This window comes from Rhinichthys klamathensis, unplaced genomic scaffold (genome assembly GCF_029890125.1).
Source record: "Rhinichthys klamathensis goyatoka isolate OS25496 unplaced genomic scaffold, OSU_Roscu_1.1 h1tg000523l_1, whole genome shotgun sequence".
NCBI classification, from domain to species: Eukaryota; Metazoa; Chordata; class Actinopteri; order Cypriniformes; family Leuciscidae; genus Rhinichthys; species Rhinichthys klamathensis.
In genome coordinates, this window is record NW_026607002.1 from 3,632,087 (window position 1) to 3,658,183 (window position 26,097).

At 42.3% G+C, this 26,097-nt stretch overlaps 1 protein-coding gene across 2 annotated transcripts; it reads right to left on the minus strand.

The window, feature by feature from the left end:
• Window positions 1-8,588: 8,588 nt before the first annotated feature.
• Window positions 8,589-25,864, minus strand: LOC130073046 (cingulin-like protein 1). 2 transcript variants are annotated; one of them, XM_056238447.1, is made up of 14 exons: window positions 25,785-25,864; window positions 25,382-25,510; window positions 24,877-24,969; window positions 24,194-24,400; window positions 23,593-23,697; window positions 22,931-23,083; window positions 22,209-22,376; window positions 16,317-16,490; window positions 15,047-15,136; window positions 13,214-13,297; window positions 13,024-13,142; window positions 12,178-12,286; window positions 11,317-11,480; window positions 8,589-8,759 (listed from the first exon to the last, which is right to left on the minus strand). In XM_056238447.1, exons 1-14 carry the CDS (start codon window positions 25,797-25,799, stop codon window positions 8,642-8,644), a joined length of 1,728 nt encoding a protein of 575 aa, XP_056094422.1. In that variant the 5' UTR covers window positions 25,800-25,864; the 3' UTR covers window positions 8,589-8,641. The 2 variants fall into 2 exon arrangements, with proteins under 2 accessions (XP_056094422.1, XP_056094421.1); XM_056238446.1 differs by having other exon boundaries at window positions 24,877-24,972.
• Window positions 25,865-26,097: the final 233 nt, after the last annotated feature.

The following is a 26,097-nucleotide window of genomic DNA, read 5'->3' on the forward strand; positions in this document are numbered from 1 at the left end:
CGCACATGCCTTTAAATGTGACAATCTCTGGACCAACATTTCTGTTTGAAGAACATTAAGATTAGCTTTTGTGTTTCTACTGAACTTCTGCTTGGCCTTGAACAGAGCCGCGTCTCTTGAGCTTCTCGTGTGTTTAGTACCTCATGTGGTTTAAGGAATGGCTTTATGACAAGTGATGTTGTTCTCTTAAAAGTTTACATTGAAGGATTTTCTCTCCTTGTGCCTGTAAAGATCAACTGACCAACGACACGCTTCCCGAGTCTTTAATAGGGTCCTGAACTCCTAAGCTAGTTTAACGCATTACAAGTATATTTGGCAAAATAAAGCAGAAAAGAACACAAAGAACTGAACTGTAACTGTAAAGCAGGTCAAAAAATCAACTTCAGATTTCTTTGAGAGCGTTTATTTTTTGTTATGCGTGTAACATGTTACTAAAGAATAAAGAGGAAAAATGCACTTGGGTTTTTTTCTTTCTTTTTTTCCTGTGTGAATAATGAAATGTGGTCCATGTTGTACCTTCTCTGTGTCATTAACTGTCCACGTACCTGTAGTAACCAGAATGAATAAAGCCATGGTTGCAAAGTTTTGGAACCATGAATGTTTTTCACGGCAAGGTGAACAGTAAAATGTTTATCTAATACTTCAATCATGATTAGCTACATTAAGAATTGTAAACTTTTTGTACTAAAAGTTTTCTAAAATGGTGTTTAACTCTTTCCCCGCCATTGACAATGTTTCAGCAATCCATGTTTCCACTGTTATACGGAGGGGGCGCAAAAGTGATAGAAGCATTGCTTAAAGGGGGGGTGAAACACTCAGTTTCACTCAATCTCATGTTAATCTTGAGTACCTATAGAGTAGTATTGCATCCTTCATATCTCCAAAAAGTCTTTAGTTTTATTATATTTATAAAAGAAAGATAGGCTGTACCGAGTCTTTCCGGAAAAACCCGAGCGGGTGGAGGCGTGCCGTGTGGGCGGAGCTAAATAATCACGACACGAGCGCGCGAAGCTTTTGCGTTGAGAGCGTCTGGAAGCTGTGAGTGACATCCGAAAATAAACCATGGCTAACAATCAGATAGTAATCCCACGCAGAACAAGGATCTAAACAATACTAAGGGCTCGTTCATACAGAACGCGTTTTTGCTCACAAAAACGTGAGATGGGCAGTGAAATGCATGGGTGAAAACCATAAGGTCTCGAGCGTTTTAAAAAAAAAAATAGAAATGATTTGAACTTGAGCGCAGTGTTTTTAGAACACCATGTCATGCGCGAGTTTTATAACATTTGTGTGTTGTAAACAGACAGACTCGTGGTTTATGAGGACATGATTTATTTTTACAATAAACAAACTGACACCTACAGTGGCCAGCTAAACAAATGTATTTAAACACACACACACACCATACATCGCATGCTCCATAGATATACATTAACTGTATGTGATCATGTTGTTTACTTGCTGTGCTTACACGCCGATAGTTAACAACTCACAGACATTTGAAGCAGTTTTACTCACCGCCTGCGGTTCCAACGCACGACCGTGAACCTTTATCGTTGGGACTCCTCCATCTTAAAAGTATTAGGCGATCTGCAAATCCGGCGTTGAACTGGGCCTTGTTTATAAAACTATTACCGTCGAAATAAAGGGAACAAACAAAAACACTTGCACAACTCCGTTGCTGCTCTGGAAAAACAAAATCCATCCACTGGTCCCTTAACGCTGGGTTCTTTGGAAATTTGTGCAGTGTTGTCTTGCCCTTTTTTAAATTGCAGCGCAGCCGACCGAGCCCAGCGCTCTGATGGGCATAGGCGTACTCTCGCACGCACTAGGCTACAGATGCGCGCGCCCTTCCGGGAGAAGTGCCCTTAAGACCCGTATAAGGAAATTCCGGCCACTCTGACGTCACACACGCCCGTATTCGAAAAAAACTTTCCGAAACTTGTGACAAACCGGAAGGAGTATTTTTGGAACAGAATTACTCCATCAAACTTACAACTTCATTTTTGAAACTTTGTCCATGTTTAGCATGGGAATCCAACTCTTTAACAGTGTAAAAAACTCACTATGCATGAAACAGCATTTCACCCCCCCTTTAAGTACGGAGCCCCTAAAGGGACCATTGCAAAAATAAAAATATACAGACTTTCACGTGCTTACGAGAAACACCTGTATATATTATTTTTGCAAAGGTCCCTTTAGGGGCTCCATACGCACGTTGTAGTCTTTGAAAAAAAATGTTTTCAGCCTTTTGTTTAAAATGTTGCTTTTTTTAAGACACTTGCCCACATTCAAGTGTTGATTAAAAAAAAAGAATGCACGAAGCTAGAATTAAACGTTTTTTTTTTTTTATATATATATAAAAAGCAGAGGCTCTGCTCTTTCTTTTGTTAAATTGCAAGTTCAGATATAAAAGTACTTTGGGAGCTGTAAAATTTTTGTGAAAATGATCAAAAATCAATTGGTGGTGGCTGTAAACTTTTTTTTTTAATGCTAGAGGTGAAAGCGTTAAATATGCAAATGAGGCCTTAGCTAATTTATACACATTCATTTGCATACATTTCCAGGACAGAAAACTGAACATTTTTAATGGATTTTGGCCGTTCATTTACATGACAACAGCGTTTTTAAAAACGACAACGTTTTCATCTTTGTATGAACTATAAAAAAAAATTATTTATGAAAAGTGACATCGCCATCTACTGGCCTGCCAGCAGAAAACAGCATTTCTAGCCGTTTTTTCAGATCCATGTAAACGACCTCATTTCGACAATGTTGTCGTTTGTATGTAAAAAACACAAATGAGTGTTTAAAGGGGACATAAAGGGTTTAAAGTTTTAAAGGGGAAATGTGGAAATCTGACTTTTTCCATGTATATAATCGTGCTATAATCGGGTCCCCTGTGCATCTACCAACCCTGAAAACGAGAAAAGTGATTGTTCTGACGTAGGAAGAGGATCTTATTATATTACCGCCCCTTAATCTGCACGTTTGCATCCGCGGCGCCGCCATTTGGTTTCACAAGCGACAACAGTGTCACCGTTTCTAACGCAATGGCAACAGTTGGAGCAAAGCATGAAACTGTTCTGTCGTTGCTGCACAGACGAGCACTGAACTATTGACTAAAACATGTCACCGCTGTCTTATAAAGACCTCAGGGAACTGTTAACTTGTGTAAAAGTTAAACATGACAGTACATGCAAGTCGATGAGATAAATCAATGTAGGCTAACTCCACAACAACTACAAATGTATGAGTCTCTGTAAGGCTGCACTCCGCTATGGGTTATTTCTGAGATTTGACTGAAATTCACGTTTGTTTTGCTGGAGTATCCAAAGTCTCCGCCCTCTTCTGAAGGGGGGCGGAGCTGCAGCTCATTTGCATTTAAAGGGACACACAAAAACGGCGCGATTTTGGTCACACCCAAAAAGGGGCAACTTTGACAAGCTATAATAAATGATCTGGGGGTATTTTGAGCTGAAATTTCAGACACATTCTGGGGACATCATAGATTTAATACATCTTGTGAAAAGGGGCATAATATGTCACCTTTAAAGGTACAATATGCAGGATTTTTGCAGTAAAATATCCAAAAACCACTAGGCCAATGTTAGCCTATATATTTTGTTTTGTTGATTACTTACAATATCCCAAATGTTTCCCACTATTTGTAAATCGTGAGAAAATTGCGATTGGAAACGGGACGTGTGAGCAGGGGTGAGGAGTCGCCAGTCAATGACGTCATATCCGCGTTACCCCCAGTTTCCGCTCGTACTGCCATAGTAACCATGGCGACAGACGTGGACAACTGGGTTATGCTTAGCAGGACGCTCACGCTGTTGTTGTTTTGTTTAAACATTATAGACCATGGCAAGCAGACTTTGAGACAAAAAGAGGACTAGAACGAAGATCAACATCTTTCGAGAAGCCGAGAGCTCCACGTCCGCGACTAACTTCGACTCGACAGAGACGTGAGTGTTGCATGTACTTTATTAGACAGGTGAGCAAATGTACATAAAACTAATCAATGTTATTTAGTTCAATATGATGAAATGCTAGAATATGATCTGTATGTTATTCTAATGTTGATCTAGCTTACTGCTAGTCTCATACAGCCAACAAACAACCTAACTAACAACATTCAACACACTTAAATGGCATTTAGTGTGATAGTTTAACTGTTAGAGCGAGAGAAACAGCGCTGCGTTACCTCAAGTTTAATTCCCCTAATAAACTGACCTGTGTGAGTATTAATTCAGCACTTGCGTGTAGTTCGGTAGAATGAAATGTCCTTATTCCTTTATATCTGCGGGACTTGCGTTGCGTGTGGCGCTGGTATACGTCTAGCAATCGCGCCCTGCTTCACACCACAGTCATGTTAAAAACATCACTGTATTCACTCATCCATTAAAGATCCATCAGCTTGACGACAAGATCCATACTTACGCTTAATGTGGAATATACGTCATTAATATACGCCTTTGTTATTGTAAGAGGTTAGGGACCCCTGGTGGCGAAAAATCCTGCATATTGTACCTTTAAGGGATTAAAATATTGACTACAGGGGGACTTTAAAGGAATAGTTTACCCAAAAATACTCACCCTCATGTTGTTCCAACCCCGAGTTAGTTCATGTAGTGTAACAGCGCAGCGCTTCTGGGTTGTACGTCACATGTAGGCTCACTATTGGCTGACGCTGGTCATGTGTGTGATGCGTGTGACGTACAACCCAGAAGCGCTGCGCTGTTACACTACATGAACTCACGCGAGGCCCACAGAGAAGGAAATGAATAGTTGAATAAAGTCTTTTTTTTTTTTCTTTTTTTTTGCACAAAAAGTATTCTCATCACTTGATAAATTTAAGGTTGAGCCGCTGTAGTCACTCGGACTATTTGAACGATGTCTTTAATAACTTTTCTGGGCCGGCAAGTTTTGATCCCTTTAGAAGCCTATGGAGGAGTGATCCAGCTCTCAGATTTAATCACAAATATCTTAATTTGTGTTCCGAAGATGAACGACAGTCTTACGGGGTTGAACAACATGAGGGAGAGTAATCACTGACAGAGTTTACATTTTTGGGTGAACTATCCCTTTAACTCTATCCCTGCCATTGCTTGAATTCACCGGCTAGCCGTGTTTCCACTGTTATACAGTAGGTGGCGCTGTTACACATCTCCTGAAAGAGTACAAAATCTCCAGATCAAAACACAGGAGAAGCACAAACAATAGATAGAAGCATTGCTGACGCACATGTCAATTATAACACGATCATCAGACATTAAAACAGCTTATAAATCAAAACTGCCTAATGTTACTGAACGCAGGACGAGTTACACGACTGAAGCTTTGAGGTGACCCGATCGACTCCATCTGTGTTTTGATCATCGCTCTGAATCTCATCCAATGATATCTTTAATAAAAACACGATTTTCTCAGCTTTTTCTTCAAAATGTTTTTTTTTTTATTAAACTTACCCACATTCAAGTGTTGATAAAAAAAAAAAAATATGAAGATAGAATAAAATGTTGTCTCTGTTCTTTCTTTGGCATCGCATGTTCAGATATTCATACAACATAATATTCTGGGAGCCGTTAAAGTTGTGTGAAAGTTATCAAAAAAAGGGTGTGTTTTTTATTTTATTGAATTACTCTCTGCCTTTTGTGGCATTTTAGTTAATGCTAGTTTATTAACGTTCTAAACAGAGTAAAAAAAATGAAAAGGGCAACAATCATGATTTAGCATATTTTATTACCATTTTGTGCAACAAATAAAACCCCATGGAGTAAAACTGCTGCTGTTTTAATAAGTGGCACTAAACTGAGCGTGTGAAGAATCCAGACAGACACAGATGATCCCGTTCAACATGTTATATTAAACACTTAAACACTTAGATTCCCTTAACTGGTTAATAACCGCCAGCAGAAGTAACATCAGCAGTTTCACACATTCAGCTGATCTGGAGTGTGTTTCCCACTCGAAGACATCAACTACTGGTTTCCCGAAACCATATCGTGTCAAAGTGGTCGTTCAACCACGCCGGTTAATGATGTCACGCTGGTTAATGATGTCACTGGTGGTGGAGAAATGACTACTTTAAAGAATCTGTTAGCAATCAAATTAACGCTAGATGTTTTGTTATGACTTACAGACATGCATCTGAGGAATATCTCTCATTTTTCTCAGTTATTTTGCTTTATTTCCAGATTCAATCATCGGCTCGTTCACACACACACTAGAGCTCGTTCACACACACACTAGAGCTCGTTCACACACACTAGAGCTCGTTCACACACACTAGAGCTCGTTCACACACACTAGAGCTCGTTCACACACACTAGAGCTCGCTCACACACACTAGAGCTCGTTCACACACACTAGAGCTCGTTCACACACACTAGAGCTCGTTCACACACACTAGAGCTCGCTCACACACACTAGAGCTCGTTCACACACACTAGAGCTCGTTCACACACACTAGAGCTCGTTCACACACACTAGAGCTCGTTCACACACACTAGAGCTCGTTCACACACACTAGAGCTCGTTCACACACACTAGAGCTCGCTCACACACACTAGAGCTCGCTCACACACACACTAGAGCTCGCTCACACACACTAGAGCTCGCTCACACACACTAGAGCTCGTTCACACACACACTAGAGCTCGTTCACACACACTAGAGCTCGCTCACACACACTAGAGCTCGCTCACACACACTAGAGCTCGTTCACACACACTAGAGCTCGTTCACACACACTAGAGCTCGTTCACACACACTAGAGCTCGTTCACACACACTAGAGCTCGTTCACACACACTAGAGCTCGTTCACACACACTAGAGCTCGTTCACACACACTAGAGCTCGTTCACACACACTAGAGCTCGTTCACACACACTAGAGCTCGCTCACACACACTAGAGCTCGCTCACACACACTAGAGCTCGCTCACACACACTAGAGCTCGTTCACACACACACTAGAGCTCGTTCACACACACTAGAGCTCGTTCACACACACTAGAGCTCGTTCACACACACTAGAGCTCGTTCACACACACTAGAGCTCGTTCACACACACTAGAGCTCGTTCACTAGAGCTCGTTCACACACACTAGAGCTCGTTCACACACACTAGAGCTCGTTCACACACACTAGAGCTCGTTCACACACACACTAGAGCTCGTTCACACACACTAGAGCTCGTTCACACACACTAGAGCTCGTTCACACACACTAGAGCTCGTTCACACACACTAGAGCTCGTTCACACACACTAGAGCTCGTTCACACACACTAGAGCTCGCTCACACACACTAGAGCTCGTTCACACACACTAGAGCTCGTTCACACACACTAGAGCTCGTTCACACACACTAGAGCTCGTTCACACACACACTAGAGCTCGTTCACACACACTAGAGCTCGTTCACACACACTAGAGCTCGTTCACACACACTAGAGCTCGTTCACACACACTAGAGCTCGTTCACACACACTAGAGCTCGTTCACACACACTAGAGCTCGCTCACACACACTAGAGCTCGTTCACACACACTAGAGCTCGTTCACACACACTAGAGCTCGTTCACACACACTAGAGCTCAGAGCTCGTTCACACACACCAGAGCTCGTTCACACACACTAGAGCTCGTTCACACACACTAGAGCTCGTTCACACACACTAGAGCTCGTTCACACACACTAGAGCTCGTTCACACACACTAGAGCTCGTTCACACACACTAGAGCTCGTTCACACACACTAGAGCTCGTTCACACACACCAGAGCTCGTTCACACACACTAGAGCTCGCTCACACACACTAGAGCTCGTTCACACACACTAGAGCTCGTTCACACACACTAGAGCTCGTTCACACATGCGCACTCTTCAAAACCGACACTTTAAATCTCTTGACAAACTAAAAGACGTAAATGACATGTGTGTATCTAAGTTAAAGACACGGGTTGCACTGAATGTCAGATTGCTTATTTTGCTCAAGATCAGGATTTATTGAGTCACATGTCATGCAAACATGAAACACTTCTTCTAACCGCAGCTCGAGAGCCGTCGCTCACACACACACAACTCTGCGACGCTGTTTGCGAATGTTCGTTACAACTATAGTTTGGGGAAACACTGGTTGAACTGCTGATAACGAGCATCTGGCTAACGATGCTTTCGGGAAACACACCCCTGATCGCTGAATGCATGCAAGCTCACTTACAGTCCCCAAATAAATCTAAACACGGTGTCGTGAATAACCACACACTTCATTATCAATATTAATTCCTACCTTGTTTATGCTAATATATGCATGATGTAAACAAGCTGGTAGAAAAAAATAACAACAGAAACAACAGAACGGATAGTTTGATAGAGAACATTAACCACTGAACATGTAGAATAGACCGATAGCTTACTGTAAATGAACACACCAGGGACGTCTGCTACTGTAAAGCAGTTCTCTGGAGATGTGATTATATTCCCGAGAGTCAGCTTTTCCACAACTTTACTGTCGTTCAGTTCATATGGAGATTCTCTGGATCTGAATGTTCCCGGTTTGATGTTTCGGGGTATCGGCAGATCCAGATTGATTTGGTTTTGGCAGGTTTGGATATAGTTTGTGTTTATGAGCTCAGACCTGTGAGATCTGCTTCTCTGTGAGTTTGGACTCGGCCTGTTGCTCTTCCTCATCTTCATCTTCATCGAAGTTCAGTTTCAGGCTTTCTAGAGTTTGTCTCGACTCTTTCCTCCTGCGGGACACAATATTAGCAGAACGTTAACCTATTAAAAGTCCCCAAATAAATCTAAACACGGTGTCATGAATAACCACACACTTCATTATGAATATTCATTTCTACGTTGTTTATGCTAATATATATGCATGATGTAAACAAGCTGATAGAAAAAAATAGAATAAATGTTTGATATTAAGGCCTTCATACAAAATACAGTCTGAAATTAATATTTTTATTAGATTTAACAAAAATGCATTAAATATACATAAATATTTATGTATTATTTAATAAACGTAATTTATATTAATACATTATTATCGTGTATATATTAACACAAATATTTATAATTATAATACATATTTATTTTAAATAAATGTAATTTAGCTGTGTGTGTGTGTGTGTGTGTGTGTGTCGTGTGTGTGTGTGTACGCACTTGTTGGTCAGCTGTTGGTCCAGCAGTTGTCGTGTGTGTGTGTGTGTGTGTGTGTGTACGCACTTGTTGGTCAGCTGTTGGTCCAGCAGTTGTCGTGTGTGTGTGTGTGTGTGTGTGTACGCACTTGTTGGTCAGCTGTTGGTCCAGCAGTTGTCGTGTGTGTGTGTGTGTACGCACTTGTTGGTCAGCTGTTGGTCCAGCAGTTGTCGTGTGTGTGTGTGTGTGTATACGCACTTGTTGGTCAGCTGTTGGTCATGCAGTTGTCGTGTGTGTGTGTGTGTACGCACTTGTTGGTCAGCTGTTGGTCATGCAGTTGTCGTGTGTGTGTGTGTGTACGCACTTGTTGGTCAGCTGTTGGTCCAGCAGTTGTCGTGTGTGTGTGTGTGTGTGTGTGTGTACGCACTTGTTGGTCAGCTGTTGGTCCAGCAGTTGTCGTGTGTGTGTGTGTGTGTGTGTGTGTGTGTGTGTACGCACTTGTTGGTCAGCTGTTGGTCCAGCAGTTGCCGTGTGTGTGTGTGTGTGTGTGTGTGTGTGTGTGTGTGTACGCACTTGTTGGTCAGCTGTTGGTCCAGCAGTTGTCGTGTGTGTGTGTGTGTGTGTGTGTGTGTGTACGCACTTGTTGGTCAGCTGTTGGTCCAGCAGTTGTCGTGTGTGTGTGTGTGTGTGTGTGTGTGTGTGTACGCACTTGTTGGTCAGCTGTTGGTCCAGCAGTTGTCGTGTGTGTGTGTGTGTGTGTGTGTGTGTGTGTGTGTGTGTGTACGCACTTGTTGGTCAGCTGTTGGTCCAGCAGTTGTCGTGTGTGTGTGTGTGTGTGTGTGTACGCACTTGTTGGTCAGCTGTTGGTCCAGCAGTTGTCGTGTGTGTGTGTGTGTGTGTGTGTGTGTACGCACTTGTTGGTCAGCTGTTGGTCCAGCAGTTGTCGTGTGTGTGTGTGTGTACGCACTTGTTGGTCAGCTGTTGGTCCAGCAGTTGTCGTGTGTGTGTGTGTGTGTGTGTGTGTGTGTACGCACTTGTTGGTCAGCTGTTGGTCCAGCAGTTGTCGTGTGTGTGTGTGTGTACGCACTTGTTGGTCAGCTGTTGGTCCAGCAGTTGTCGTGTGTGTGTGTGTGTGTGTGTGTGTGTGTGTGTGTGTGTGTGTGTGTGTACGCACTTGTTGGTCAGCTGTTGGTCCAGCAGTTGTCGTGTGTGTGTGTGTGTGTACGCACTTGTTGGTCAGCTGTTGGTCCAGCAGTTGTCGTGTGTGTGTGTGTGTGTGTGTGTGTGTGTACGCACTTGTTGGTCAGCTGTTGGTCCAGCAGTTGTCGTGTGTGTGTGTGTGTACGCACTTGTTGGTCAGCTGTTGGTCCAGCAGTTGTCGTGTGTGTGTGTGTGTGTACGCACTTGTTGGTCAGCTGTTGGTCCAGCAGTTGTCGTGTGTGTGTGTGTGTGTGTGTGTGTACGCACTTGTTGGTCAGCTGTTGGTCCAGCAGTTGTCGTGTGTGTGTGTGTGTGTACGCACTTGTTGGTCAGCTGTTGGTCCAGCAGTTGTCGTGTGTGTGTGTGTGTGCACGCACTTGTTGGTCAGCTGTTGGTCCAGCAGTTGTCGTGTGTGTGTGTGTGTGTACGCACTTGTTGGTCAGCTGTTGGTCCAGCAGTTGTCGTGTGTGTGTGTGTGTGTGTGTGTGTGTGTGTACGCACTTGTTGGTCAGCTGTTGGTCCAGCAGTTGTCGTGTGTGTGTGTGTGTGTACGCACTTGTTGGTCAGCTGTTGGTCCAGCAGTTGTCGTGTGTGTGTGTGTGTGTACGCACTTGTTGGTCAGCTGTTGGTCCAGCAGTTGTCGTGTGTGTGTGTGTGTGTGTGTGTGTACGCACTTGTTGGTCAGCTGTTGGTCCAGCAGTTGTCGTGTGTGTGTGTGTGTGTACGCACTTGTTGGTCAGCTGTTGGTCCAGCAGTTGTCGTGTGTGTGTGTGTGTGCACGCACTTGTTGGTCAGCTGTTGGTCCAGCAGTTGTCGTGTGTGTGTGTGTGTGTACGCACTTGTTGGTCAGCTGTTGGTCCAGCAGTTGTCGTGTGTGTGTGTGTGTGTGTGTGTGTGTGTGTACGCACTTGTTGGTCAGCTGTTGGTCCAGCAGTTGTCGTGTGTGTGTGTGTGTGTACGCACTTGTTGGTCAGCTGTTGGTCCAGCAGTTGTCTCTGCAGTCGGCTGTTGGCCTCTCTCTCCTCCATCAGTTCTCTCTGTGTGTGTCGGTGTTGAACGTCCCGTCGACTCGCCTCTTCCTCGACCTCGTTCAGCTGCCTCTTCAACACACGCATCCGCTGAGTCATCTACAAACACACACAACCTTCAGACCAGAGGACCAACACACTCCCTTTCACATTCGATCCTCCTCCGGGAGAAAATTGGCAGTCGGCTCACTTGTTCAATCACCAATGATATAATAATAAAACTTGCATCGGCACAAATGCAAAAAATATATGGAAAAATAAATGCAAGTATAAAAGAGACCATTTATTAAAGGAATATTATTACATTATTAAATAATTGTGTGTGAGTGTGTGTGATGTGCTGTTGTTCAGTGGTGTTGTGTCTCCCTCTGCTGTCTGTCAGTGTGTGTGTGTGTGTGTGTGTGTGTGTGTTTTGTGCTGTTATTCAGTGTTGTGTCTCCCTCTGCTGTCTGTCAGTGTGTGTGTGTGTGTGTGTGTGTGTTTTGTGCTGTTATTCAGTGTTGTGTCTCCCTCTGCTGTCTGTCAGTGTGTGTGTGTGTGTGTGTGTGTGTTTTGTGCTGTTGTTCAGTGTTGTGTCTCCCTCTGCTGTCCGTGTGTGTGTGTGTGTGTGTTTTGTGCTGTTGTCCAGTGTTGTCTCCCTCTGCTGTCCGTCAGTGTGTGTGTGTGAGTGTGTGTGTGTGAGTGTGTGTGTGTGTCTCCCTCTGCTGTCCGTCAGTGTGTGTGTGTGAGTGTGTGTGTGAGTGTGTGTGTGTGTCTCCCTCTGCTGTCCGTCAGTGTGTGTGTGTGTGTGTCGTACCAGCTCCCTCTGCTCAGTGGAGATCTTGTTCTCCTCCTCCACCTGCTCCGTCAGCTCGTGGATCTTCCTCTCCAGTTTGCTGATGGTGTTGCTCATGACCACTTTATTCCTGAGGAGCGGAACGAGTCTTTAGAGGATCATTCTGACACAGTGTGGATCTGTTCAAAACTCTAGAACTCAATCTTACAGAACCCGTCAAGCCAAACGGGTACAAGGAGAAATATCTTACATGATTGGATAATACAAATAGTATGTTTATGAGCGGTTTAATTCATAATATTTAATAATAATAATACAAAAAATTAAACTAAATTAAATTAAACTAAAATAAATCCGTAACATGATCCATGATGGAACCGCTAGAAGGTTCTATATGAAGTGCCGGACGGAACCCTTAAAGATTCCAAATAGAATCTTTTCTTCAAATTTCCCATTTTCTCCAAAAGTCGAATTATTAGGAAACTTCAGAGCCACACGGTGATGAAAATAAATAAATATATATAAATATATATATATATGAAAAGGGAGAAAAATTATATTTCAATGCGTTCTCTCGCACAACTATTGCATTCCCTATAAAAATATCCTGTAAGTTTCAAAACTCAAAACTTCCTTGATATTCCGAAAAATAGCTTTTATTGGGATCAAGGCCAGAAAACGACAGGATCTGAAATAGCCATTTATTTCTCAAATATGAAAAAAATTATGTAAAAAATCATATTATCATTATAAGTGCACCTCAAGAAACATTATAAAATAATTTAAAAAAAGTTCATGACCCCTTTAAACTTAAATGAACCTCCCATGAACATGAACTAACGATGAGTGTGTGTGTGTGTGTCTGACCTCTCCTCCGCACGCAGTGTGTTCTCTAGCTCTTTGGCTTTGATCTCGGCTCTAGTGACGGAATCGACCTCGACTCTGTTGTTCTGCAGTTCCTCCATCTCACTGCGCAGATCTCGCAGCTACACACACCAGCAGCGTCAGCATCTTCATTACTACAGACATGGCTATCATCACACACACACACACACACCTGTCTCTCCAGGATGGCCTTCTCACACTCCAGCTGCTCGTTGAGATCTTTCTCCTGGATGAGCTTCATCTGCAGTTGCTCAGACTGTGAGACACACACACACACACACACACGTTAACACACCGTTCTGTTCATCTGCTTTCCATACTATAAACTGTTTGCGCTGCAGAATCTGATGTTCTTCCTCTGAACTTCTGTCTTGTGTTCCAGCATCTCAAAGTGAAATTACTTGCTTTAAAGGATTAGTTCACTTTTAAAAAAACTTTTGCTGATAATTTACTCACCCCATGTCATCCAAGATGTCCATGTCTTTCTTTCTTAAGTCGGAAAGAAATTAAGGTTTTTGAAGAAAACATTCCGGGATTTTTCTCCATATAATGCACTTTGCTGGGCACCAAACGGTTCAAGGTCCAAAAGACAGTTTCAGTGCAAACTGTTCAAAGGGCTTTAAACGACACCAGACGATGAATAATGGTCTTATCAAGCGAAACGATCGCTCATTTAAAAAAGAAATAACAAAGTTTAAGTTTTATAAGCTCAAATGCCCGCCTTGATCTGTTCTGTGTGACTCTCCTGTTCGAACTCGTTCATCAAAATGAATGAATCTTTTTCCGAGTCAATTCATTAATTTCGTTCGTTAAATGAATCAAATGACTCGAAAAAAGATATGTTCATTTTGATGAACGAGTTCGAACAGGAGAGTCACACAGAACAGATCAAGGCGGGCATTTGAGCTTATAAAACTTAAACTTTGTTATTTCTTTTTTAAATGAGCGATCGTTTCGCTTGATAAGACCCTTATTCATCGTCTGGTGTCGTTTAAAGCCCTTTGAACAGTTTGCAGTTTGCACTGAAACTGTCTTTTGGACCTTGAACCGTTTGGTGCCCAGTAAAGTGCATTATATGGAGAAAAATCCTGGAATGTTTTCATCAAAAACCTTAATTTCAAAAAAAAAAAAAAAAAAAAAAGAAAGACATGGACATCTTGGATGACATGGGGGTGAGTAAATTATCAGCAAAAGTTTTTTTAAAAGTGAACTACTCCTTTAACCCTCTGATGCGCTTTGGTCATTTTTGACTGAAAAAAAAAAAAAAATTGTTTTTAAAATTTTCCTTCATCAGAATGGTACGGAACTTGGTAAAGGTTTTGGCACTTGCTGTGTGAACACACACACACACAAATCCTGGACATGATTCGAACAGGATAAACGGTCCTGTAAACAATAGTCACGCTTTTGCTCCTCCTTTTGAACACAGCTTGTTTAGATTTATGGCTTTCATTTTATCACAGTTTTTGAGTAAAACATGTTTTTGAAAATGTATGTTTCATATAAAAATTCATTTTTCATAACAACAAACGTAAAAATCTGTAACTTTTTTTAAGTTCACTTTTTAAAACTTTTTTCACGTCAGCAATAATCTGCCAAGTGTCTCAAATTTTGAACACAACTTGTTTAGACAGTTTGTTTAACAGTTTTAGATTAAAACTTAGATTATATATTTTACAATAGTATTTTTGCACATTTTTCATTAAAAAAGTTACAGAATTTTACATTTATTGTTAAATTCACTTTTTTTTTTAAAAATCACTTTTAATAATCTGCCAAGTGTCGTCTTTAAAAAGAGATCAAACTTGAGTCTGATCTCGTTTTTAGGAGATTTATGACACAAAGTTGGAAATTTAATTTTCAGGTCAAAAAGTGAATAAATGGATTATAAATACTGCGTAAATATCATTTAATACCATAAAATCCCCTAAAAATACAAAATATTAAATAAAAAACATTATCGAACTAAAAATAGTTTTTTTATAGGCTAGTTTATAATATTCACCTGATCCAGAGCTCTCTTGTGTTTGGACACCCATCGTTGGTCGTTCTCGTGAAGCTCCTCCAGATCGGCTTCCAGATCGATGATCTTCTCCTGAAACACACACTCTCGTCAGCAGTGTGAACACACACACCAGAACACATGAAGCATGAACACATCTCATGTAATCGCTCAATCAGTGTTTCAACCGCAGAACCACGTCAATATGACAGCTTGTAAACAATATCTCACATTTACCTCAGAAAAAACATATTCACTGACCATAAATCTGATAGTTAGCTAGAAAAATTAACTCAAGTCACCTTCATTTATATAGCGCTTTTAACAATATCGAAGATTGTTTTTTGAAAAAATGATATCTCTGCGCAAAATGCCGACGACGTTTTCATTATATTACATTTTCATTATAATTTTTAATTTATAAATGTATTTATTTAAATAAATGAATTCAAAATAAGCGTATTAATGCATTAAAATAAATATATTATTGATTATATTAAATAAGAATAATGCAATATAATATATTTATTTTAAATGAATTCAATAAAAATAATAAATAAATGTATTAATACATTTAAATAAATTGAATATATAATGTAATGCAATATAATATATTTTTAAATAATAACTATTAATTTATTCATATTTGTATGTAACAATTTATTAATTGTTACCTTTTTTTTATTTGTTCTTATTTTTATATATTTATGTCTAAAGCTGTTGTCTTCATTATTAATTGCATATTTGAATAAATCATGAAAAAAAGTTATGACGGCCAATGTTCAAATGTTTGTATAAACAACTAATCAATATATCATGAAAAAGTTGATATAAAAACTGCCTTATAAGCAACTTAATATTTTATTTAAAACTTTTTTATTTGAGTGCTGATTATTAAATAAATTTGATCATTGAATTGATTATTAAATAAACTTTATTTTTGGTTTTCAGCGAATTGAAAACTTCAGTCAGTAAAAGGTCAGTAATTTCGTTAAAAATGTATTTTGATGCATCACTAATGCACATAATATGCAAATAGGCAGTTTGATGATCTTTCACAGGTTTTCACAAACAAAGTTTATTAATATTCAGTAATATTATCTGTTTGACTGCAGTGACACTATCAGATGAAAACACAACGCTGATCTGAATAATGACTCTCCTGTCTTCATATTTGATGAAGTGTCATCATTGATTTTCCTGTTCAACTCTGTAAAGCTGTATTGCCTTGACCTGAGAGTGTTGTCAGCAGTGCACACACACACACACACACCTGTGCTAGTTTGAGCTGTTTGGAGAGGTCGTCTCTGCTCTGGCTGAGCGTCTGCATCTCCATCCGCAGATCCTCCAGCGCTCGCTCGGCCTGTTTGCACTGAAGCTGCGCTCGCTCACGCAGCTGAATCTCCTCCTCTAGAGTCTGCTCCTTATAGCTCAGCTTATCTGTCACCTACACACACACACACACACACACACAGAGTCATGATGTAGTCGAGTGCAGAGAGAACTTCAACATTAGGACTGATGAGATGTGTGTGTGTGTGTGTGTGTGTGTGTGTGAGAGAGTGTGAGTGTGTGTGTCTCACCTCTCCCTGCAGTAGTTCAGTAGTGTGTGTGTGTGAGAGTCTCACCTCTCTCTGCAGTAGTTCAGTAGTGTGTGTGTGTGAGAGTCTCACCTCTCTCTGCAGTAGTTCAGTAGTGTGTGTGTGTGTGTGTCTCACCTCTCCCTGCAGTAGTTCAGTAGTGTGTGTGTGTGAGAGTCTCACCTCTCCCTGCAGTAGTTCAGTAGTGTGTGTGTGTGTGTGTGTGTGTGTGTGTGTGTGTGAGAGAGTCTCACCTCTCTCTGCAGTAGTTCAGTAGTGTGTGTGTGTCTCACCTCTCCCTGCAGTAGTTCAGTAGTGTGTGTGTGTGAGTCTCACCTCTCCCGCAGTAGTTCAGTAGTGTGTGTGTGTGTGTGTGTGTGTATATACAGGTCCTTCTCAAAAAATTAGCATATTGTGATAAAGTTCATTATTTTCAATAATGTAATGATAAAAATTAAACTTTCATATATTTTAGATTCATTGCACAACAACTGAAATATTTCAGGTCTTTTATTGTTTTAATACTGATGATTTTGGCATACAGCTCATGAAAACCCAAAATTCCTGTCTCAAAAAATTAGCATATCATGAAAAGGGTCTCTAAACGAGCTATTAACCTAATCATCTGAATAAACTAATTAACTCTTAACACCTGCAAAAGATTCCTGAGGCTTTTAAAAACTCCCAGCCTGTTTCATTACTCAAAACCGCAATCATGGGTAAGACTGCCGACCTGACTGCTGTCCAGAAGGCCATCATTGACACCCTCAAGCAAGAGGGTAAGACAGAAAGAAATTTCTGAACAAATAGGCTGTTCCCAGAGTGCTGTATCAAGGCACCTCAGTGGGAAGTCTGTGGGAAGGAAAAAGTGTGGCAAAAAACGCTGCACAACGAGAAGAGGTGACCGGACCCTGAGGAAGATTGTGGAGAAGGACCGATTCCAGACCTTGGGGGACCTGCGGAAGCAGTGGACTGAGTCTGGAGTAGAAACATCCAGAGCCACCGTGCACAGGTGTGTGCAGGACATGGGCTACAGGTGCCGCATTCCCCAGGTCAAGCCACTTTTGAACCAGAAACAGCGGCAGAAGCGCCTGACCTGGGCTACAGAGAAGCAGCACTGGACTGTTGCTCAGTTTTGCATGTCATTCGGAAATCAAGGTGCCAGAGTCTGGAGGAAGACTGGGGAGAAGGAAATGCCAAAATGCCTGAAGTCCAGTGTCAAGTACCCACAGTCAGTGATGGTCTGGGGTGCCATGTCAGCTGCTGGTGTTGGTGCACTGTAGTGTTGTCAAAAATATCGATATTTCGATAAATATCGATACTGAAATATCTGAACGGTACCAATACTTATTTCCCGAAGTATCGATACTAGCCGAGCGGTCACTTTCACTTCTCTCCAAAGGCGCGTTGACAAACACCACACATGACGCACTCGTCTCATTCGCTCTGGTTAAATAGCAAAAGTGAAGTGAATAGAAAGATTGCGAGGGCGGCGCCCCCGCGACCGGCTTTGGTTGCTTGATAAAGAACACCGCGATCGGGCATGTCGGAGAATAGCGCGCACACGCATAAAAAACACACCGCGAGCAGGCATGTCGGAGTCGGAGAATAGCGTGGACACGAGCAACACACCGCGAGCGGGCATGTCGGAGAATAGCGCGGACACGCGCTACACACCGCGAGCAGGCATGTCGGAGAATAGCGCGGACACGCGTAAAAAACACACCGCGAGCAGGCATGTCGGAGAATAGCGCGGACACGCGTAAAAAACACACCGCGAGCAGGCATGTCGGAGAATAGCGCGGACACGCGTAAAAAACACACCGCGAGCAGGCATGTCGGAGAATAGCGCGGACACGCGTAAAAAACACACCGCGAGCGGGCATGTCGGAGAATAGCGTGGACACGCGCTACACACCGCGAGCAGGCATGTCGGAGAATAGCGCGGACACGCGTAAAAAACACACCGCGAGCAGGCATGTCGGAGAATAGCGTGGACACGCGCTACAGACCGCGAGCAGGCATGTCGGAGAATACGTGGACACGCGCTACACACCGCGAGCAGGCATGTCGGAGAATAGCGTGGACACGCGCTACAGACCGCGAGCAGGCATGTCGGAGAATAGCGTGGACACGCGCTACACACCGCGAGCAGGCATGTCGGAGAATAGCGCGGACACGCGTAAAAAACACACCGCGAGCAGGCATGTCGGAGAATAGCGTGGACACGCGCTACAGACCGCGAGCAGGCATGTCGGAGAATACGTGGACACGCACTACACACCGCGAGCAGGCATGTCGGAGAATACGTGGACACGCGCTACACACCGCGAGCAGGCATGTCGGAGAATAGCGTGGACACGCGCTACACACCGCGAGCAGGCATGTCGGAGAATAGCGCGGACACGCGTAAAAAACACACCGCGAGCAGGCATGTCGGAGAATAGCGTGGACACGCGCTACACACCGCGAGCAGGCATGTCGGAGAATAAGTGGACACGCGCTACACACCGCGAGCAGGCATGTCGGAGAATAGCGTGGACACGCGCTACACACCGCGAGCAGGCATGTCGGAGAATACGTGGACACGCGCTACACACCGCGAGCAGGCATGTCGGAGAATACGTGGACACGCGCTACACACCGCGAGCAGGCATGTCGGAGAATAGCGTGGACACGCGCTACACACCGCGAGCGGGCATGTCGGAGAATAGCATGGACACGCGCTACACACCGCGAGCGGGCATGTCGGAGAATAGCGTGGACACGAGCTACACACCGCGAGCGGGCATGTCAGAGAATAGCGCGGACACGCGTAAAAAACACACCGCGAGCAGGCATGTCGGAGAATAGCGTGGACACGCGCTACACACCGCAAACGGGCATGTCGGAGAATAGCGCGGACACGCGTAAAAAACACACCGCGAGCAGGCATGTCGGAGAATAGCGTGGACACGAGCTACAGACCGCGAGCAGGCATGTCGGAGTCGGAGAATAGCGTGGACACGCGCTACACACCGCGAGCGGGCATGTCGGAGAATAGCGTGGACACGCGCTACACACCGCGAGCGGGCATGTCGGAGTCGGAGAATAGCGTGGACACGCGCTACACACCGCGAGCGGGCATGTCGGAGTCGGAGAATAGCGTGGACACACGCTACACACCGCGAGCGGGCATGTCGGAGAATAGCGCGGACACGAGCTACACACCGCGAGCGGGCATGTCGGAGAATAGCGTGGACACGCGCTACACACCGCGAGCGGGCATGTCGGAGAATAGCGTGGACACGAGCTACACACCGCGAGCGGGCATGTCGGAGAATAGCGCGGACACGAGCTACACACCGCGAGCGGGCATGTCGGAGAATAGCGCGTAGGCCTACACGCGAGCGGGCTGCGGGCACCCAAAAGATTGTTTGACTATCAATAATCCCTAACATCACTCATTTTTTAAAAATTATTTTAAAGGTGAAAACAGACTTAAGGAACAGGCTCCAGGGGTACCATTTAGCAGCATATATGCTCAGCATCAGGGGTGTTTGTTGTTTGGACAGGCCTGCCCCCACTGCTAAAAAAAAATCCTAAAAGAAACACTGTAACTCTTCTCATTTTAACTTTTCTGAAACATTAACCAAGATGGCCTAGTATTGTTATTGATAAGAGTCTGTGTTGTCTCGTTTTAATTCTTAAAGTTAACATAATCTGACTGAGGAATCTTAGACAAGTAAATATTGTTGTGGTCAAATGTAAATTAGCTTGTGCCTATTTAACTTTATTCAAAAATTATTATTTAATTCTGCAATTTTCCTTCATTAGCGATTATCATCAATTTGATTACACAGATACTAATTAAACTAAACAGCTAGACAATGGCATCTCTGAATTCAATAATGAAATGCCTTTAACTGAAAATTGAATGTTTAATCTTATTATTATACATTACTGACACTCTATCCTCCAATTTGATACTGTTAAGTGCTTTTTTGTTACAGTATATTTTAATCTTTGATAACAGTAGGTAATAAATTACATCATGTTAGCTCTGGTCCAATTAAAAAATATTAACAAATAGAACTCGGGACATTTTTGTTCATGTAAAATATACCTCAATGTCATGTTCTAGACTTGTTATATTTAGCTTTAAAGTCCCCGTGAACCGGAAGTTGCAAACGACTTTTCTCCAGTGTTGTGACGTATTTCCGAGAGAAACGGAATACTAAATGAGGCAAAATGGTGGGCGTGGCTTTTTCCCCAACTAGCACCTGATTGGATCTAGAAAAGTAGGTGTTTTCATTCAGCCTGTCTACTGTCAGTTGGAGGGGCATGATTACGGATGTTAAGAAGACGCCCAAACCGTGAAACCTACGTCATCAGGGAAGGTCCTCCAACGCAGAGGGGAGGGGAAATTTCAGATTTTGATTAAAGATTACGAAGCCAAAAAAATTTGTGTGGATTGACTTGCATGGATGAATTCTTCACCACAAAACGATCAATTTAGGCAAACAAAGTAAGTATGGTCAATTTTGAATTCATGGGGACTTTAAATACAAAAAATACCCCCTTAATATTGTGGCAATTTTTTTCTCTGTGGTATCGAAAATGGTATCGAATATCGATATTTTTCAAGGTATCGTATCGAAGTTAGAAATTCTAGTATCGTGACAACACTAGTGCACTGTGTTTTATCAAGGGTAGGGTCAATGCAGCTAGCTATCAGGAGATTTTGGAGCACTTCATGCTTCCATCTGCTGAAAAGCTTTATGGAGATGAAGATTTCATTTTTCAGCACGACCTGGCACCTGCTCACAGTGCCAAAACCACTGGTAAATGGTTTACTGACCATGGTATTACTGTGCTCAATTGGCCTGCCAACTCTCCTGACCTGAACCCCATAGAGAATCTGTGGGATATTGTGAAGAGAAAGTTGAGAGACGCAAGACCCAACACTCTGGATGAGCTTAAGGCCGCTATCGAAGCATCCTGGGCCTCCAGAACACCTCAGCAGTGCCACAGGCTGATTGCCTCCATGCCACGCCGCATTGAAGCAGTCATTTCTGCAAAAGGATTCCCGAGCAAGTATTGACTAGTGAGTGCATAACTGAACATAATTATTTGAAGGTTGACCTTTTTTTTGTATTAAAAACACTTATTTTATTGGTCGGATGAAATATGCTAATATTTGAGACAGGAATTTTGGGTTTTCATGAGCTGTATGCCAAAATCATCAGTATTAAAACAATAAAAGACCTGAAATATTTCAGTTGGTGTGCAATGAATCTAAAATATATGAAAGTTTCATTTTTATCATTACATTATGGAAAATAATGAACTTTATATGCTAATTCTTTGAGAAGGACCTGTATATATATGTGGGTGTGTGTCCCACCTCTCCTTGCATTAGTTCAGTAGTGTATGTGTGTGTGTGTGTGTCTCTCACCTCTCCCTGCAGTAGTTCAGTAGTGTGTGTGTGTGTGTGTATATATATATATATATATATATATATATATATATATATATGTGTGTGTGTCTCACCTCTCCCTGCAGTAGTTCAATAGTGTGTGTGTGTGTGTGTGTGTGTGTCTCACCTCTCCCTGCAGTCTGCAGACGATCTGTGTGAGTCTCAGCATCTCCTGGTCTTTCTCCAACACACTCTCCTCCAGCTCCTCCACTCTCACCTCAGCCTCGGCCCGAAGCTTCTGCTGCAAACTCAGCTCCGTCCGCGCCTGGAGAGCCTCCTGAAGAGAGTCTGACAGCTGACACACACACACACACACACACACATTATTTGATCATGAATATTTGGTCACAGTATTATTTTTCTATGCTCACACGGCCTTGATGACAAAATTGTTTCAGAGTTGGAGAAACATCTTTTCTTCTTCAGAATAAAGAATATGAAGATGAATGCAGAAAGTCAATGATCTGTTGTGTGTGTGTGTGAGAGAGTGAGTGAGTGTCAGTGTGTGTGTGTGTGTATATATGTGTAAGGGTGTGAGAGTGTTTGTCAATGTGTGTGTGTGGAGAGAGAGAGAGAGTGTGTGTGTGTGTGTGTGTGTGTGTGATTGAGAGAGAGAGAGTGTGTGCGTGTGTATAAATATATATATGTGAGTGTGTGTGAGTGAGAGAGAAAAAGAAAGAGTGTGTGTGTGTGGAGAGAGAGATTGTGTGTGTGTGTGTGTGTGTATATATTTATATGTGTGTTTAAGTGTGTGAGATTGCGTGTCAATGTGCGTGTGTGTGTGTGTGAGAGAGAGAGAGAAAGAGAGTGTGTTTGTGTGTGTGTGTGAGAGAGAGAGTGTGTGTGTACCTCGGTCTCCAGTCTGAAAACAGTATTGCCGAGTTCTAGAGCTTTCTTGGTCTTGTTCTCCTTCTCGAGCTCCAGCTCCTCCAGACTGCGTTCAGTGAGCCACAGCTTCTCAGACACACACTGAGCGTGTTGCGTTTGTTTCTCCAGAGCTTCCTACACACACACACACGGAAGATCAGAGTCAGGACAAACACACACACAATGAAATACAACAAACATCATAAATATATAACCTTCACAAAATTCACAAATAATAGATACAATAGATAGAGTTCAATAACACTTTTCCTGATGTTTCCTCATTATATTTATTATTTCCCCTAATTTTACATTTTGCATATTAAATTATGATTCTGAGGGGTTTTTGAAAAGTATTTTGTGAAGTTTATTGGCATGACAAAAGGAATAAAGCAACAGAGAGGAAGAAATAATGAATTATAATATACTACTACTAATAAAAATAATAATCGAAATATTGCCTTGGCAACTAGCTAAAATAAAACACATTTACATTTGATTTTATTTCAGTCCATGATTATTTTATTGGAAGTAATTAACTCTGCCATGAATATATCATTATACACACTAGCATTTCAAAAGAAATAATAATAATGATGATATTAAGAGAGTTTGCGTGTGTGTTTGTGTTGACTCGCACACACCTCTGTGTCTTGTATTTTGTTCTTGAGCGTCTGTTGCAGAAAGTTGAAGGCGTATTCTTGAGTGTTTGCTTCCACCATCACCTCACGTGCCTCCTTCAGCTCGTTCTACACACACACACACACCTGTCAATCATCTCCATCACCTGATCTCCCATTGGGATTTTAAAGTGTCATGAACCAATCAGCTACGAGGAGAATCACAACATTACAAACATTGATTTGAAGCAAAAAAATGATTTGAAAATTATCTTTAGTGAGGGAAAGAACTACAATCCCATGATGCATTGCGAATTACATAATCGAATTAAAAATGATGGAGGAATATAAAACTTCTTATAGCGACTCCATTACATCATTTACATTCATGGGAGTGGGCGGAGCTAACGAGCTCTTGAGTCAACTCTCTGATTGGTGGAATTTTCAGTACCGCATTATGGGTAATGTAGTTCTTCACCAGGAATTCCGCTGAATATTTTAAGAGTAAGTTGAAATACTGCAGGCTAACAGGTTCAACAGAAGCAAATCCCACTGATTAACAACCTCACTGTCTTTAAAGGTTTACAAGTCATCATTAGAAAGAAAATGAATTTTTCTTCTGCACCTCCATCTTTTTGAAGCGCTCCTGCATCACGTTGTTGTTGCTCTCCAACTCCACGATCCTCTCTCTCAGCCGGTTGGTCTCTCCCTGCATCTGTGTGTTGGTCCGCAGGAGATCTTCATTGTTCACCAGAAGTCCTCGCATCTCGAAGCGGATCTGAGTCCTCTCCTTCTCCAGCTCGATGCTCTCCGCTTCCAGAAACTGGTTCCTCTGGAGCACATGCATCCACACATGTTAATGGTAATTACATTTTTTGCATCAATTCTGTGGAAAAACTTGTGAGAGTGTGTGTGTTTGGCTATGGAGAGTGTGTGTGTGTGTGTGGCTATGGAGAGTGTGTGTGTGTGGCTATGGAGAGTGTGTGTGTGTGTGGCTATGGAGAGTGTGTGTGTTTGGCTATGGAGAGTGTGTGTGTTTGGCTATGGAGAGTGTGTGTGTGTGGCTATGGAGAGTGTGTGTGTGTGGCTATGGAGAGTGTGTGGCTATGGAGAGTGTGTGTGTGGCCATGGAGAGTGTGTGTGTTTGGCTATGGAGAGTGTGTGTGTGTGTCTATGGAGAGTGTGTGTGTGTGTGTGTGTGTTTGGCTATGGAGAGTGTGTGGATTGTGTGTGTTTGGCTATGGACAGTGTGTGGAGAGTGTGTGTTTGGCTATGGAGAGAGAGTGTGTGTGTGTGTGTGACACTGACCCTGCGGCAGTCGTCCAGCTGATTGGTCAACTCCTGCACGAAGTCGCGCTTGTTCGGCTGGTTGTTCTGCATCATGAGTTGACCCGGCGTGGCCTTCTGGAGGACAACAGGTCAAATACTTTATATTTTTTACTTAGTTATAATTAAAAGCAACTGCTGAGACACAGTGTCTGTAACACACCAATTTATGGCTATATTGAATAATAACTTTATAATAACTAATATAAATATATATAAAATGCAAGTTATTTAATTATACATTTAAATTAATATATATACATAAGTGTAAAATTATAAAATATAGATGAATTTATTTATTTTAATAAAATAAAAAAATTATATATATATATATATATATGTGTGTGTATGTATGTGTGTGTGCATTATGTGTTATGTATTTTTTCCCAACAATTTCATAAAAATATATTGACATGGTTTAGGGTGGTTTTATTAATAATGCTCATTTGACAAGGAAGGTTAATGGTTTGATGAGGAATAAACTCACGTCTCGTCTGCGCGTCAGACTGTCGTAGCCGATGCGCGAGCGCTGATTGAGCGCGGGACTCGCAACGGGACTTCGGTTCAGACCAAAGAGGTTCACCTCAGAGACGCCAGGTGACATCACTTCCTGTGTCTGATTCAAATACAACAGTCAATAGTCCTGCAGTGTGACAAATTAAGTTTTATCTTGTGTAGTCTGGATTAATCACAAGTCACAAAAGCTATAATAATTATCACAAAAGTCACAAAAGCTATAATAATTATAAAAGAAGTGGATAATCATTGTTGAAGACAGTATTTATGTGACACTTTAGGTGTTCATACACACACAGATGGAGCTGAAGTACATGTTCTGTCCACTAGAGGGACACACACTCATACATAAACACAGAATGTGACTTATTTACCTTAAAATCTGTCATTCTGTTGATGGGATAATCCAACGACAGCGTCGCATATGGACTGTTGAAAACTCTGGAAGGACTGTCAAAGCCTCTGGATGGACTGTCAAAGCTGCCCATCTGGAGGAACACACAGGCATTACTGTAAACGGCTACTGTAAACTGCAAACGGCTACTGTAAACGGCTACTGTAAACTGCAAACGGCTACTGTTAATGGCTACAGTTAACGGCTACAGTTAACGGCTACTGCAAACGACTACTGTAAACCCCTACTGTAAACGGCTACTGCAAACGACTACTGTAAACCCCTACTGTAAA